General features: G+C 44.5%; 1 protein-coding gene and 1 non-coding gene across 4 annotated transcripts; one reads left to right on the top strand and one right to left on the bottom strand.

Moving 5' to 3' along the window:
* The first annotated feature begins 9,656 nt into the window (after nucleotides 1-9,656).
* LOC123135804 (uncharacterized) lies at nucleotides 9,657-16,786 on the top strand. 3 transcript variants are annotated; one of them, XR_006466245.1, is made up of 14 exons: nucleotides 9,657-9,961; nucleotides 10,066-10,180; nucleotides 10,637-10,707; nucleotides 11,169-11,215; nucleotides 11,292-11,439; nucleotides 11,529-11,588; nucleotides 11,665-11,863; nucleotides 12,076-12,137; nucleotides 12,235-12,335; nucleotides 12,581-12,635; nucleotides 12,714-12,761; nucleotides 13,381-13,581; nucleotides 15,874-15,921; nucleotides 16,517-16,786. XR_006466245.1 is itself a non-coding variant. In XM_044555028.1 (13 exons), the coding sequence occupies exons 1-12, from the start codon at nucleotides 9,799-9,801 to the stop codon at nucleotides 13,554-13,556; spliced, it is 1,245 nt and encodes a 414-aa protein (XP_044410963.1). In that variant the 5' UTR covers nucleotides 9,657-9,798; the 3' UTR covers nucleotides 13,557-13,581; nucleotides 16,517-16,786. The 3 variants fall into 3 exon arrangements, 2 of the variants coding, with proteins under 2 accessions (XP_044410963.1, XP_044410950.1); XM_044555028.1 differs by lacking the exon at nucleotides 15,874-15,921; XM_044555015.1 differs by lacking the exons at nucleotides 15,874-15,921; nucleotides 16,517-16,786 and having other exon boundaries at nucleotides 13,381-13,715.
* On the bottom strand, nucleotides 15,430-15,590 carry LOC123150531 (U1 spliceosomal RNA). Its single transcript, XR_006475159.1, has one exon. It is a non-coding gene; the product is annotated as a U1 spliceosomal RNA (small nuclear RNA).
* Nucleotides 16,787-16,797: the final 11 nt, after the last annotated feature.

Raw genomic sequence — 16,797 nt, 5'->3', positions numbered from 1 at the left:
CCAAAAGTATAGGGAGAGTGTGATGATGATCATATCAATCTTGGAACTACTTCCAACACACATCGTCACTTCCTCAACTAGTCTCTATTTATTCTGTAACTCCTGTTTCGAGTTACTAATATTTAGCAACCGAACAAGTATCAAATACTCAGGGGCTACTATAAACACTAGTAAAGTACACATCAATAACATGTATATCAAATATACCCTTGTTCACTTTGCCATCCTTCTTATCCACCAAATATTCAAGGCATTTCTGCTTCCAGTGATCATTTCCTTTGCAGTGTAAGCACTCAGTTTCAGGCTTTGGTCCAGCTTTGGGCTTCTTCGCGGGAGTGACACCTTGCTTGTCATTCTACTTGAAGTTCCCTTTTTTTTCCTTTGCCCTTTTTTGAAACTAGTGGTCTTGTCAATCATCAACACTTGATGCTCTTCTCTTGATTTCTACCTTCGTCGATTTCAGCATCACAAAGAGCTCGGGAATCGTTTTCGTCATCCCTTGCATTATAGTTCATCATGAAGTTCCAGTAACTTGGTAATGGTGACTCGAGAACTCTGCCAATCACTATCTTATCTGAAAGATTAACTTCCACTTGATTCAAGCGATTGTAGTACTCAGACAATCTAAGTACTTGCTCACTAGTTGAGCAATTCTCCTCCATCTTTTAGGCGAAGTATTTGTCAAAGGTCTCATACCTCTTGACACGGGCATGAATCTGAAATACCAATTTCATCTCTTGAAACATCTTATATGTTCCATGACGTTTTAAAAAAACGTTTTTGTAGTCCCGATTCTAAGCCATAAAGCATGGTGCACAAAACTATCAAGTAGTCATCATATTGAGCTAGCCAAACGTTCATAACGTCTGCACCTGCTCCTGCAATAGGTCTGTCACCTAGCGGTGCATCAAGGACATAATTCTTCTGTGCAGCAATGAGGATAAACCTCAGATCACGGACCAAGTCCGCATCATTGCTACTAACATCTTTTCAACTTAGTTTTTTCTCTAGGAACACATATAAAAACATAGGGAAGCAAAAACATAGGGAAGGAACAACGCAAGCTATTGATCTACAACATAATTTGCAAAATACTACCAGGACTAAGTTCATGATAAATTTAGGTTCAATTAATCATATTACTTAAGAACTCCTACTTAGATAGACATCCCTCTAATCCTCTAAGTGATTACGTGATCCATATCAACTACACCATATCCGATCATCACGTGAGATGGAGTAGTTTCAACGGTGAACATCAATATGTTGATCATATCTACTATATGATTCACGCTCGACCTTTCGGTCTCCGTGTTCCGAGGCCATATCTGTTATATGCTAGGCTCGTCAAGTTTAACCTGAGTATTCTGCGTGTGCAACTGTTTTGCACCCGCTGTATTTGAACGTAGAGCCTATCACACCCGATCATCACGTGGTGTCTCAGCATGAAGAACTTTCGCAACGGTGCATACTCAGGGAGAACACTTCTTGATAATTTAGTGAGAGATCATCTTAAAATGCTACCGTCAATCAAAGCAAGATAAGATGCATAAAGGATAAACATCACATGCAATCAATATAAGTGATATGATATGACCATCATCATCTTGTGCTTGTGATCTCCATCTTCGAAGCACCGTTGTGATCACCATCGTCACCGGCGCGACACCTTGATCTCCATCGTAGTATTGTTGTCGTTACGCCATCTATTGCTTCTACGACTATCGCTACCGCTTAGTGATAAAGTAAAGCAATTACAGGGCGTTTGCATTTCATACAATAAAGCGACAACCATATGGCTCCTGCCAGTTGCCGATAACTTCGGTTACAAAACATGATCATCTCATACAATAAAATATAGCATCACGTCTTGACCATATCACATCACAACATGCCCTGCAAAAACAAGTTAGACGTCCTCTACTTTGTTGTTGCAAATTTTACGTGGCTGCTATGGGCTTAGCAAGAACCGTTCTTACCTATGCATCAAAACCACAACGATAGTTCGTCAAGTTAATGCTGTTTTAACCTTCGCAAGGACCGGGCGTAGCCACACTCGATTCAGCTAAAGTGAGAGAGACAGACACCCGCCAGTCACCTTTAAGCATGAGTGCTCATAACGGTGAAACCAGTCTCGCGTAAGCATACGCGTAATGTCGGTCCGGGCCGCTTCATCTCACAATACCGCTGAGCCAAAGTATGACATGCTGGTAAGCAGTATGACTTGTATCGCCCACAACTTACTTGTGTTCTACTCATGCATATGACATCTACGCATAAAACCAGGCTCAGATGCCACTGTTGGGGAACGTAGTAATTTCAAAAAAATTCCTACGCACACGCAAGATCATGGTGATGCATAGCAACGAGAGGGGAGAGTGTTGTCTACGTACCCTCGTAGACTGTAAGCGGAAGCGTTATGAAAACACGGTTGATGTAGTCGTACGTCTTCATGATCCGACTGATCCAAGCACCGAATGTATGGCACCTCCGAGTTCAGCACACGTTCAGCTCGATGACGATCCCCGGACTCCAATCCAGCAGGGTGTCGGGGATGAGTTCCGTCAGCACGACGGCATGGTGACGATGATGATGTTCTACCGACGCAGGGCTTCGCCTAAGCACCGCTACGATATGACCGAGGTGGAATATGGTGGAGGGGGCACCGCACACGGCTAAGGAACGATCACGAAGATCAACTTGTGTGTCTATGGGGTGCCCCCTGCCCCCGTATATAAAGGAGGGAGGGGGGAGGTGCCGCCGGCCAGGAGGGGCGCGCCAGGAGGAGTCCTCCTCCACCGGGAGTAGGACCCCCCCCCCTTCCTTGTTGGAGTAGGAGAGAAGGAAAGAGGGGGAGAGGAGGAAGGAAAAGGGGGCTGCACCCCTTGTCCAATTCGGACCAGAGGGGGGCTGCACACCTCCTTCCTTTCGGCCTCTCTCCTCTATTCCCGTATGGCCCAATAAGCCCATATACTCCCCGGCGAATTCCCGTAACTCTCCAGTACTCCGAAAAATACCCGAATCACTCGGAACCTTTCCGAAGTCCGAATATAGTCGTCCAATATATCGATCTTTACGTCTCGGCCATTTCGAGACTCCTCGTCATATCCCCGATCTCATCCGGGGACTCCGAACTCCTTCGGTACATCAAAACTCATAAACTCATAATATAACTGTCATCGAAACCTTAAGCGTGCGGACCCTACGGGTTCGAGAACAATGTAGACATGACCGAAACACGTTTCCGATCAATAACCGATAGCGGAACCTGGATGCTCATATTGGCTCCCACATATTCTACGAAGATCTTTATCGGTCAAACTGCATAACAACATACGTTGTTCCCTTTGTCATCGGTATGTTACTTGCCCGAGATTCGATCGTCGGTATCTCAATACCTAGTTCAATCTCGTTACCGGCAAGTCTCTTTACTCGTTCCGTAATACATCATCCCGCAACTAACTCATTAGTTGCAATGCTTGCAAGGCTTCTAGTGATGTGCATTACCGAGTGGGCCCAGAGATACCTCTTCGACAATCGGAGTGACAAAACCTAATCTCGAAATACGCCAACCCAATATGTACCTTTGGAGACACCTGTAGTACTCCTTTATAATCACCCAGTTACGTTGTGATGTTTGGTAGCACCCAAAGTGTTCCTCCGGTAAACGGGAGTTGCATAATCTCATAGTTACAGGAACATGTATAAGTCATGAAGAAAGCAATAGCAACATACTAAACGATCAAGTGCTAGGCTAACGGAGTGGGTCAAGTCAATCACATCATTCTCCCAATGATGTGATTCCGTTAATCAAGTGACAACTCTTTTGTCCATGGCTAGGAAACATAACCATCTTTGATAAACGAGCTAGTCAAGTAGAGGCATACTAGTGACACTATGGTTGTCTATGTATTCACACATGTATTATGTTTCCGGTTAATACAATTCTAGCATGAATAATAAACATTTATCATGATATAAGGAAATATATAATAACTTTATTATTGCCTCTAGGGCATATTTCCTTCAGTTGGATCAAATCTTGTCTCATGGAGTTCCAAGAAATAGCCAACTGTCTCTAGATCGAGTACGGAGGCAGAGTATAAAGCTTTAGCTAATGGAGCAGCTGAAGCAATCTGGGTGGAGACCTTACTCAAGGAGCTTGGGGTCTTCAAGCAGCGTACCGCCATTCTATGGTGTGATAATCTTGGGGCTACATACCTGACGGCAAATCCAGTCTTTCACGCAAGAACCAAGCACATAGAGATAGATTTCCACTTTGTGCGTGAGCGTGTTGCTTCTGGTGTTTTATATGTCAGATTTATCTCGACTAATGACCAACTGGCTGATGTATTTACTAAACCGGCTACACGACAGATGTTAGAACGTTTCCGGTCAAATCTGAACCTTGTATGTAGTAGTAGTTCAGATTGAGGGTGTGTGTTGGAAACGGTTATGTACTTGTAGTATTGTAAGGTAACTTTGTATTGTTGGTCTTATATATATACGAGATACGTGGAGGCTATGCCCCACGCAACCCTAAAACCAAACTCTCCTGTGGTCGAAGCCAGAGGCGGAGGGGTTATTCATCGGCATTCCTTCCCTAAACAAGCTCGTGGGTGTCCCAGATCTGAAGCACAAATTCTTTCTTCTCTGCTTCTTTTTGTGCTTCCGTGGAGGTGGACGGAAGAAGGAGGGAGGGAGGGGATCAAACAGCGGACGAACTATCTTTGTTCATCATTGGTGCCCTATCTCTACAACACCTATGAAGAAGTTTCGATCAACTCTTTGCGATCGTTAACGTCGTGTTGCCCTATCTGCTGGACGAAGGGCGGCCATTTGGAGCTCCAGCGATCTTTCAGGTTGACTCCTCATATTCCTCCCGGACGTCGAGCCAAAAGGGAGGCAGTTTATTAGTGCTTGAACCTGGCGATTTCCAGTGTCTACCTCTGGTGTTGGCCGGTGGTGTTGTAGCCATTCCTCCACCCCAGGTGGTTTCGTCCCCGGCGATGGCGGTATCGGGCCGGGATCGAAGCAGATGCCAAGGACTCGATTGCTTTCTAGTTTCATCTTCTGGGGTCCTATTTGCAAAGTTTCAGACTTGGGCTGTAATTTCTACCTTCAGTTGGGTATGTTTGTAAATTGCTGCATGCTTATCTAATACTCCCTCCGTTCCTAAATATAAGTCTTTTTAGACATTTCAAATGGACTACAAATACAGATGTATGTAGACATATTTTAGAGTGTAAATTCGCTCAATTTACTCCGTATGTAGTCACTTGTTAGAATTTCTAGAAAAACTTACATTTGAGAATGGAGGGAGTAGAAGCCTAGGTCCTTCGGGGCCCTTCCCGAGTTTAGAAGAAAAAATCTCCTTCAGCCTGACCCCATTCAGTTAATGAGTCACAAATTAATTAATTTAGGGGTTCTATCATTTATGCAACTAGTCGTTTCTCACTACTCAATTTTGCCATTAAAAATTACAACTGTTCAAAAATACCATCGTTTCGTGAGATGTTTTCTCAAAAATGCCGTTAGATATCTCAAAAATGCCATCGCTCCATTAGATGTTTGCTAAAAAATGTCATTAAACATCGTTATTGTCTGGTCAAACTCATTGACCATGTTATATGAAAAAAATACCCCTATACCCACATGTCAGCTTTCTCTATCTCACAATGATAAGTGTGGACCCCACTTGTTAGGAATCTGCAAGCAAATAATTTTAGAGAAAATAAGAACGTTGTCGGGATCAAGTGGGACCCATACTTTATTGTAGTGAGATAGAGGGAGAGCTGACATGTTGGCGTATAGGTATTTTGGTCATTATGACATGACAAACAAGATTTAAGCTAACAATCATGGTGTCGAGTGGCATTTTTTAGTATGCGCCTAACGAAGCGATGGCATTTTTAGCAGTTAAAATTCCTAGTGGCAAAACTGAGTAGTGAGACACAACCAGTGGCATAAATGATAAAAACCCTTATATTTAAATGGATTGCATGACGTTAAGGCACCCAACATCTTTTAAATGCAGCATGTAGACCATCCCTTGTCCATCCGTCGACTCCTCTCTCATTCATCGCGCTTTCTCTAGTTCTTGCACTTTGTTCATGTGCATAGCTAGGTAGAATTCATCCATGGAGATGTGGAGCTCCTTTTGAAAGAAAAAATGAAGACGTAGACTTTCAGTTCTACAGATGTTCAGATATCTCTCTCTCTCTCAAAATAAAGAAGGTGTAGAATTGTAGTTGTACATAAGTTCATCTCTCCCTCTCTCTCCTTTGATGTCCATGTGCCACTCATTGTCTAAGAGCACTTCACTGGCTCCTCCAACACCAGTTTTTTGTGTTCATGTCCCACAAAGCATGAGAAAACCATGTTAGAAAACATTCAAAATCTGGAGTGGTGGATGATTAGATGGCAGGATAAAACATGATCTCCATTGATGTGGTATATGTACTAGATGTATATGTAATACATTTAGCTCGCCAGATGTATAAACACACCGAACAACATATGCACCAACAAAAAAAAATGTTGCATGCCTCATATATAGAAACAAGAATTCAGTAAAAAAAATCGAGCACAGAATTAGTTCTGAGGATACACTGCGCGACATGACTTGTATTTACAGTTCATTAAAACATCACACTATGAGAATGTGCACATTCACTTGAATTGGCAGGATAGCAATAAATGACAACACCATTAAAACACACATTTAAGATGTCTAGCTCAACCCACATGTATCACAGATGCGTATTCACCAAATTAACCAACATTATCATTTTGATATTCATTAATTTGCTATATTAAGTGCAAATCTCATAGCACATACGAACAACTCAGATTTCATCCTCGCGTGGCACCATGTCCGAAAAATCCGCACCCTCTCTTTATATGTCTATCATATTTTACTACAGAACTTGCTAAAACTCGCTAAACTATTAACGGTTCAAAAGTTATCAAAAAAATACAAAATAAATAGTGGAGCATCACTATAATGCAATAAGATGATCCAACACAATGATTTTGAAAAGATGCATTTATGTGTCCTCAGCCAAAAAATTATTTCGGCTCACTGTGACATAAATATATACTAATTTTTTTTCAGGACACATACAACCGTATTTTTTCAATCGCTCGGTTGGATCATGTTATATTATAGGTGTATTGTTTCAGTATTTTTTCAAGATTTTTGGGAACTTTACACCGTTGAAAACCTTAACTAGTTTCGTGGTAAGCTATGATAGAAAATTCTACTCCTATGCATATTTATGTCATAATGAGCTGAAATGACAATTTAGTTTTAAAATATATTTTCATATTTCTTAAATTTGCTACTACCTGCACGTAACACACCTTGTATGTAATTGCAAATGTTGTAATCCGATTACAATCACACTTCCCATATCCTCAGGCAACTAGGTTGGGAGTTCTTTTCAACACAGTCGCAACCGTAAGTTTCAAAATAGGGCCACAACTGCAGATCTTTAAGTCAAGTTGTAGCCGTAAGTTTTTAAATGAGGTTGCAAATGCAACTTTTCAAGTCGGGCCACAACAGCAAGTTTTTAAATGGGTTTGCAACCACAAGTTTTCAAGTTGGGCCGCAACAGCATGTTTTCTATTCAGGGCGCAACATCAAGTTTTTTAAATGGGGTCACAACTGCAACTTTCCATGCCAGGTCTCAACTGCAAGTTTTCAATGCAGGTCTCAATTGCAAGTTTTAAAAATGGGGTTGCAACTGCAAGTTTTCAAGTCAAGCAGTGGGCACTAAAATGCATAAAATAATAACTGACACTGGGCACTAAATTAATAGGTTAGTCCAAAAAAATAACATAAAAATTTATAAAAAGTATAATTATAGATATGCTTTAGACGTATCGCCCGTGACGTCTTTTGGCCAATGTGTCGCCTTTTATATCTCTTGGCCCTTTATCAACCCATAGTGATTCTGACCAATCTAGAAAAGGTAATGGTTTTCGCCCCATTAATACCCATGCTCTTTTTGGGCCATTTTCAGCCCATGCGATTTTTCGGCCTTTTAAGATCCCGTAACTTCCTGGGCTCATTGCCGACCCTTGATAACATTCGGCCCGTCAGTGGCTAGTTCTGCTACTAGGCCATTTTCAACATGTGGTTACTGACAGAGTCCCAGATTAGGGTGTGCTCAGCTAGTAAAATGCCTGCACTTTGGGTTGGGCCAAGGATTCCCCCAATCATATCACTGATGGGCCTTGTTCGTTGGATCCAGAATCTTCGAGGAGAAATCATATGAAGACTTGGCGTGTGCTTCAAGATGTAGGAGTAGTCCTCGGCTTGCTCACTCCCTATATGCAACCGACTTTATGTAAACCCTATGTATCCCCGGTATCCATATAAATCAAGCTGCTAGGGACATAGAAGAACTCATTCTCATGGGATCTCATGGTAGGTCACCTATACTTTGTACCCCATGGTACCGATCTCGGTGGGGATTTTCCACAATCAATAGAACAAAGTAGAACGTAGGGTTTTACCTCTTGAGAGGACCCAGACCTCGGTAAACACCATGTCCCCTGTGTCCTTGTTATCATATAGCCAAAGATCACCAGATCGGGATCCCTTACCTGAGATCTGCTGGATTAAGCTCCGACATTGGTGGCCCATATAGGTCCCTCTGTGTGGTCACATTGTCTCGATGGCTCACCTTCGGACCAACAACATCATTGTTCGCGTAAAAGATCTTCTTTCCAGGCTAGCTCTTTGTCTTCGGCGGCGTCACACTTTACGCCGATTCGATCGGCCATCTCGGTCAAGTCAAAAATCTGGCTCCAGGGCAGACCATCTGGTTTGGAAACCTATAGTACGCTATAGTCTCCTACGGCGAGCTTGCGTTTTTGGGTTGGGTATCAGACCAGGCCGAGGACCACACCGACGCTTTCATCCAGATCAAGGAGTCAAACCCAAATAAGGACCACATTGCAGATCCTACATTGGATCGATACCAATTCTCCCTTTAGGGAGCAGAGATTAGGAGAAACAATAGAAAGGTACAACTGTCCAACATGCAATAATAATAATAATAATATAGAAAGGTTCAATTGCTCTAACATGTGAGGATTCTTGGATTTATTTCAAGATTCCCAGCGATGCGTTTTCAGTGGGAAGAGACATTCCCGTCAACGATGAGGCGCCTACGGTGACTTCGTAAATCTCAAGATGATATGCCGGCTCAGTCTCTTGAGGATGCTCATAGGGATAGGGTATGCGTGTGTGCGTTCATAGGGTAAGTGTATGCGCGTATATATGAGCGTTTGCGTCTGTACTGTGTTCAAAGAAAATTTGCTCTAACATATGAGGATTCTTTCCATATTCATAGTGGTGCAGGCATACATGCATGGGTCGTGCTTACATGTTCCTCCGGGGCCATAAAAATCACCTCTGTAATTTTATCATAGGACCTGTTTGAAGAAAGGAGCACTTTTCATAAAGAAAACTTGTATTTACCTTGAATTAAACTTACATACCAACATTTCTTAGAGAAACGCCATCAATTTTGCAAGATGAAAAATGTTGTTTTTCGTGTATATCGTGCATTTCCAACGAATGCTTCGATGTGCCCATGTGCACATTGCATCCCACGGACACGAGGCCCGACTCGTGTCGCCTCCGACTCCACCCCTACCGACTTCCGCTGGGTTTACGCTTCCATCGAACCGGACTCCGGACACGTTGCCTCTGCTCTCCCTTTCGACTGCTCTAGACCCTTCTCCCCCGCCGCTTCCACCCCCAGAGCAGCGCCGGTGGCAGCCATGAACGCGATTCGGTCGGCCCTCGCGAGGGCGCTCTCCGCCCCGAAGCCCCGGCCGCTGCTAGCGCGCCACTACGCCTCCGTCGGCGGCACGCAGCCGGAGAGGGTGGCGGCGGAGATGGTCCGCTACGCCCTCGGCGGCGCACGGCATCAGAGCCCGTCAGGTTAACCCTCTGCCCCTCCATTCGCCTCTCCCTCCCCCTCCCCGTTGTACCAGTGCGCGTTAGGGTTTGAGGACTGAACCGATGTTTTGCTGCTGGTGTGCCAGAGGACGCGATGCGGATACTGGAGCAGGGGGCGTCGAACCTGCAGGGCGGCGGCGAGGGCGCCGCCGAGGCCGTGAGCATGCTCATGCTCGCCATGTCCACGCTGCTCTACAGGAGGTATGAAGCCTTGCAATTCCACCTCGATTTTGGTAGTCTGGTGCTTTCATTTTGAATAGATTTGGATGCTCCTCTGGTTTGGGTAATTTTACAGTCTGGTATTGTCGCGGCATTTAGGAATGTTCTAGCTATAGCACACTCTGTGAGGGTGAAACTGCCTCCTCCCTTATGCTTTGCTTACTTGCTACATTCTAGTTTGGTTAAGGCATCTTGTGCTGGTGCATGAACATAGTGTGGATTATTATGCACAGATACAGTGTGTACGAAGTTATGAACTGGGCATGCCATACAAACGTTTTAACATATTTGGTTTGCACACGAGAACTGCCTAATGGGATTGTTATTCATGGCAATACTACTATCCCATTTAGCATAGCGAGGTTCCACTCCCTTCGCTTAATTGTCCTTCTCACTTGAGTAGATTTGAGTAAAATTATGCTTGTTTTCTCTGTACAGTGGAAGACGTGAAGATGCAATGGAAAAGCTCAAAGCAACCCAGCAAGTCGCTCCTTCTGCAGCTTTCAGAGGTGCTTTACTTTTAGAGGTCCTTGTTTTTTGTTAAGACTTAAGAGTAGTATTGTGTATTGGGGCAAAATGGGGAATGGTAAACTTCTAAAGCAATGAGCTCTCAAGGCTTTCATTTATTTTGTGATTTTAGCAGACAGAAACAGGAAAAAAAACTGTACATACTCAGAAATACTATTATTTATTATCTGATGGTCCTTTCTTTATTTTCTGTCAAATACTCCCTCCGTTCCAAAATAGATGACCCAACTTTATACTAACTTTAGTATAAAGTTGGGTCATCTATTTTAGAACGGAGGGAGTAAAAGGCATCATCTGACTTAACAAAAGGGAGCGGAACTGTTAGAAAACTGAGGAAGCTAATGCAAAAGAACAGTTTGAGAGAGGGGGAAGGGAGGGATACCAATTCAGTCAATGCTCTTGAATGGCATTTCTGATGCAATATTTTTAATTAAATGTGTAGTTGCTGCATGGGAAGCACTAATGGGAATACGCATGGAAGCAAGCCAGGTTTGGCACTACGAGCAAATATTTATCCTTTTCCCGGCCGTAAATAAAGCTAACATCATGGTATTTCCTAACACAGGATGTCTCCTCATCGATGTCCCCGAATGATTCGGTTGATTTGTCAATCAAAGAAGAAGAAATCAAATGGTCTGATCAGGACCATCTGAAATTTCGGGTTGATGCAATCAAAGGACTTGCTGCTCTTCTAAATGGAGAGATAGACTCAGGTTATTTTTCATTTTGACTTCCTGCATATCTCTGCTAGAAAATAAGGAGCGGATATTATCCAGAGTGATTTACAGTTGCTCTTTATCAGCCCAGACGCTCTTTGGTGGGCCCAACAGTTGCTATGCTGCAGTAGGCAATAACCAAACAGGTATTACTGTATATAAAGCATTTGCTCCTTCCCGTATGGCTAGTGCAGACATGGACCTTATTAATGTTCATTACAGAAAATGCCGTCTTTACATATGGTGAATATCTGCACTGTACTGGGGATTTTCCTTTGGCAACACAAATGTATGAAAAGGTTCTTGAGGCAGCAAGCAGAGAAGATATATCTGGAAATCTGTTAGCTGCTGGAAACATGGCCCCTGAGGAGGTTTCTCTGGGTGCCACTTGCTCATACGGCCAGCTTTTATCTCATTCTGGGTAATATTAAATTTCTTCTCTACAGTCATTCTGTGGCTGGTCTTCTTTTCTTCCATTTCTAAGACATATTCTTTGTTGGTCTTATTATGAAAATATCCATTTTGAAACCAACACCAATATTTATTCGATGAACTACAAAACAATTATCTCTAGGACGGCAACTTGTCCCTGTTAGGGATCCTATTGACGGCATTCACTCGGTGCTTTTACAGGAAGTTTGATGAGGCAGAGGACTATCTCACAAGAGCACTACAGAAGGCTGAAGAACAATTCGGTTTGTCACGCGAAGCTTGTTAATGAATATGAGAAAATAATGCATCGAAGCATTTGACCTCCAAGTTAACTATTATGTAACCTTGTAATCCATGCAGGTTCAAATCACCCAAAGGTTGGTATGGTATTGACTTGTGTAGCAAGAATGTATAAACTGAAAGCAAAATCTGAAGGTTCTAGTTCAATAATGGTTCAGGAGGTCAGTAAATCATAATTCTTATTTCAGCTTTATGTGTCATAATTTAGAAATTTTGATCTTCATGTTCCCTTGGTCTTAAATTTTGATGATGAGTTAAGGATGAGGCAATTCTTATTCTTCTCAAATCAGCTCTCATAATATTTATTTCATTTATATATTTATTACTGCTTGGTGGAGTTTGAGTAATCTTTTCTCCTTGCAAATGACCCGTACTTGATGTTTATTAACCAGCTGGCTGATTGCAGGGGCTATACAGGAAGGCTCTAGAAGTATTGAAAGCACCTGCCATCAACTCTGAGGGTAAAACAATGATCTCCTATGGTGTTGTTTCTTGTTAATCCCTTGGGCAGTATTAAGTTTCGTATTAATATTTTGCAGACACAAGAAGGCAGGTCGATTGGAGAGATATCATTTCACTTGCTAGAGGTTATACTTTGAATCTTTATTACCTAATCTTCTCTGGAACATTATACCAAAAGGCACTTCTAGTGTATTATTAGAAAAGCAAGTTACTTCATGCAACATCATATATGTCAATTGATTGCCAATTGATATCATAATCAGTTTAAGTTTTCCTCTACCGGGTCATTCTAGCTTCTGGTTTACAGTTCTTTTATTTTATTTTTGCTTGTTTCCTTGCCTCCTGTTTGAATGAGACGATATGGGGTGGCTTGTGCTAAATCTTGTAATGTAATCCCCCCTTTTTGTGTGGATCTTGTAAATGTAACCTAACAATGTGAATCCAAACCTGCCTACCTGTCTGTGTTAGTACAGTAGTCAGTAGGATTGCAACGTGTCGTAAACCCTTGTTTCAGTAACTGGAGCATGGGAAAACATATTTTCTAATCTTTCCCATGAAAACTTTCCTAGAATCGCAGAGTACCGTAACCGTTGGTTAGTGTTAGTGTAAGCCTGGAGTTCTGACAAATCCTAGTAACCGTAAACAGTGAAAGTAGTCAGCATTATCGAGGCTCTTACAGTGCCCCGTGCTCATGTTCTTACATTTGGTTAATATTGAATTTGTTGCTGCCTGTCCAATTTGCAGGCGAGTATGCCGAACTGTTGCTTATCCAGTCGAATAGGAAGGCAGAAGGTGAGCGAATGAAGGAGTGGGCAGAGGATGCCTGGAAGAATCATAGGTTAACATTAGCCCAAGCGTTGGAGTTTTCAGAAGCTTCAAAGCCTACAGTGGTTGATACCCGCATCGGCAGGGTCATATAGCTTCCATGACAGTCTGAGGACAAAGGTACTTACTATGCAATAATCAGTGGACGCAACACTAATGTAATATAGGTTCTCCATGGATTGCCTACGCTTTGCATGTGTTTCTGGTCTTTGGTGGAGAGGTGCCCTTGCAAATCAAATACATGATCTTTGTTATCTTAACTGGAAAACCACTCGATTGTTGGCTTGCTCGTTCAAAATAGGCGACAGCACCCATCTGAATCCAACACTTCCAGTACTACATTGCTTTCACTTCACCAGGGTACGTACACACACAACTGTACAAGGGCTCGTATGTGTTGAGACGACACAGTAGAGAGGGCTTGAATCGGTACCCAAAATGGGTCACTCCTTCCTTCCCGATGCCGTGGGACATGTTGTAGATCCGGCGCCCCTGCGCATGCACGCACACACCAAATCAGCCCAATGCCCAGCGAAGAACACAAGAGAAGTGCAGCATCAGTCAAGGACTCTTCAACTTACGAGGATTGTCTCAAAAAAGAAAAAAACTTAGGCCAACTCCACCGCGTGACCCATCCGGTCCGAATTTGACCCATCCGGTCCGAATTTGTCCGTTTGGGGTAAAATACGACCCAGCGGTAATACCCAAACGGACAACTCTGTCCGTTGGACGCTTTTTTTGTCCCGCCCAACCTCAAACCTGGAGCAAACTTGGTCCAAGAATGCTCCCAAATGGACAGAAAACGGACACTTTCCTCGCCCCTCTTGTCTGTGCCTTCCCTTTGGCCCACCAATCAGTGAGACTGAGAGGCCGGACGGGACGCGCGGCTGCCGGGGCGTGCGGCGTCGGCCATCGGGGCGCGGGCTGGGCATGGCGCGCGGCCGCCGGGGCGTGCGGGGCTAGCTAGCCCCCGGAGCGCGGGCGCGGGGCGCCGGGGCACGGGCAGGGCGGGGCGCGCGGCGCCGGCCCTCGGAGCGCGGCCACCGGGGCGCGGGCACGACAGGGCGGGGCGTAGGCCGCCGGGGCGCGCGCGCCAGCCCCCGAGCGCGGCAGGGTGGGGCGCGAGGCGCCGGGGCGCGGGTAGGGCGGGGCGCGGGCCGCCGGGGCGCAGGCAGGGCGGGGTGCGTGCGGCGCCGGGGCGCGGGCTGGTCCTGCAGGAGGCGGCGACGAAGCTGGGCGGGACGGACAGGTTTTGGTCCTGGACGCGCTGGGCGCGGATGCGTTCGAGCACTGTCCGGGGGCCGGACGTCCGCTTTTTCGCTACCCATACGGACAAAATCAGACGTCCGGATGGGTCACGCGGTGGAGTTGGCCTTACAACGAGGAACATGCTGGAGGCGGCCAGGGCGAGAGGGATGGCGACGGAGGTGACCATGTCGTAGCGCCCCTTGAGGTACGTCGGCCTGTGCACGCTCTGGAAGTACCTCTGCTTCTCCACTATCTTTTCCCTCGGCCGGAACGGCGGCTCTGGCTCCGGCGAGTACGACGGCGCCATGCTAGCAGAATACGCGACAGAAGTTCTACTCGAGGCGGAAGAGTACGAACGAGGGCGAATGCTCTCTTGCAAGCAGCTGCCGTTAGCAGCGGATACGCCGAGCGTCAGCGTCCTTTATTGGCGCTGAAAGCCGTCAGGCGTCAGCTGGAAACTCCCAGACTGCACCCAGAAACAGAGCTCCCGATCATTCCGCACGACTTTGACTCCCGTCACGACTTTCCAGGCCGTTCGATTCGGTTCGCCCGGAACGTTCTAAAGTGGTAAACAAATATCGTCTTCAGCATAAGACTCCTTTAGCCCTGTTCTGAATAAAATTATAGATAAAGAACAGGTTCTCTTCACCGATAACATCAAACACTCTCAAACATGAAGCAAATTCGAACATATGTTTGAAAGTTTTTAAATTGAGATTGGCAGGGGCCGCGCGAACGCGTACCTCTTCTATCACAAATTATGACGTCCATTCTCCTACTAGAGGGGATGGTGCACCAGTGCTCCTCCCAAGTGCAATGGAGGCCACTAATCCAGGCAATGGGTCTTCTTGATCACGCATTGACCCCGTCCAGGTAAGTGCTTTTCTCGGTAGCACCAGGTGCTTCATATATAGTCTCCCCTGATATGTCTCGCTCTGTTGATGAGCAGTATGGGACTAAAAAAAGTCTAGCGATCAGGCGTGTTGCCCAACGTCTTTTCCAGCTGCAATCCTACGGGCTCAAAATCGTCTGGGCCTTGGGCTTCTTGGGCCAGAGGGGATGCGATTTGTCCAGAGTCCAGAGTGGCCGCTGAAATTTGTAATCATATGCGTTGTTTCTTGTTAATCCCTTGGCAGTATTAAGTTTTGTATTAATATTTTGCAGACACAAGAAGGCAGGTCGATTGGAGAGATATCATTTCACTTGCTAGTGGTTATACTTTGAATCTTTATTACCTAATCTTCTCTGAAACGTTATACCAAAAGGCACTTCTAGTGTATCATTAGAAAAGCAAGTTACTTCATGCAACATCATATATGTCAATTGATTGCCAATTGATATCATAATCAGTTTAAGTTTTTCCTCTATCGGGTCATTCTAGCTTCTGGTTTACAGTTTTTTGAATTATTTTTTTGCTTGTTTCCTTGCCTCCTGTTTGAATGAGACGATATGGGTTGACTTGTGCTAAATCTTGTAATGTAACCCCCCTTTTTTTGTGGATCTTGTAAATGTAACCTAACAATGTGAATCCAAACCTGCCTACTGGCCTGTCTGTGTGTGTAAACCCTTGTTTCAGTAACTGGAGCATGGTAAAACATATTTTCTAATCTTTCCCATGAAAACTTTCCTAGAATCGCAGAGGACCAGTAACCGTTGGTTAGTGTTAGTGTAAGCCTGGAGTTCTGACAGATCCTAGTTACCGTAAACAGTGAAAGTAGTCAGCATTATCGAGGCTCTTACAGTGCCCCGTGCTCATGTTCTTGCGTTTGGTTAATATTGAATTTGTTGCTGCCTGTCCAATTTGCAGGCGAGTATGCCGAACTGTTGCTTATCCAGTCGAATAGGAAGGCAGAAGGTGAGCGAATGAAGGAGTGGGCAGAGGATGCCTGGAAGAATCATAGGTTAACATTAGCCCAAGCGTTGGAGTTTTCAGAAGCTTCAAAGCCTACAGTGGTTGATACCCGCATCGGCGGGGTCATATAGCTTCCATGACAGTCTGAGGAAAGGTACTGTACAATAATCTGCGAACACAACAATAATGTAATATAGGTTCTCCATGGATTGCCTACGCGCTGCATGTGTTTCTGA

The sequence above is a fragment of the Triticum aestivum genome, chromosome 1B, assembly GCF_018294505.1.
Source record: "Triticum aestivum cultivar Chinese Spring chromosome 1B, IWGSC CS RefSeq v2.1, whole genome shotgun sequence".
NCBI lineage: Eukaryota > Viridiplantae > Streptophyta > Magnoliopsida > Poales > Poaceae > Triticum > Triticum aestivum.
Note: the sequence above shows the minus strand (reverse complement) of the source record. Positions and strands in the feature narration are given on the sequence as shown.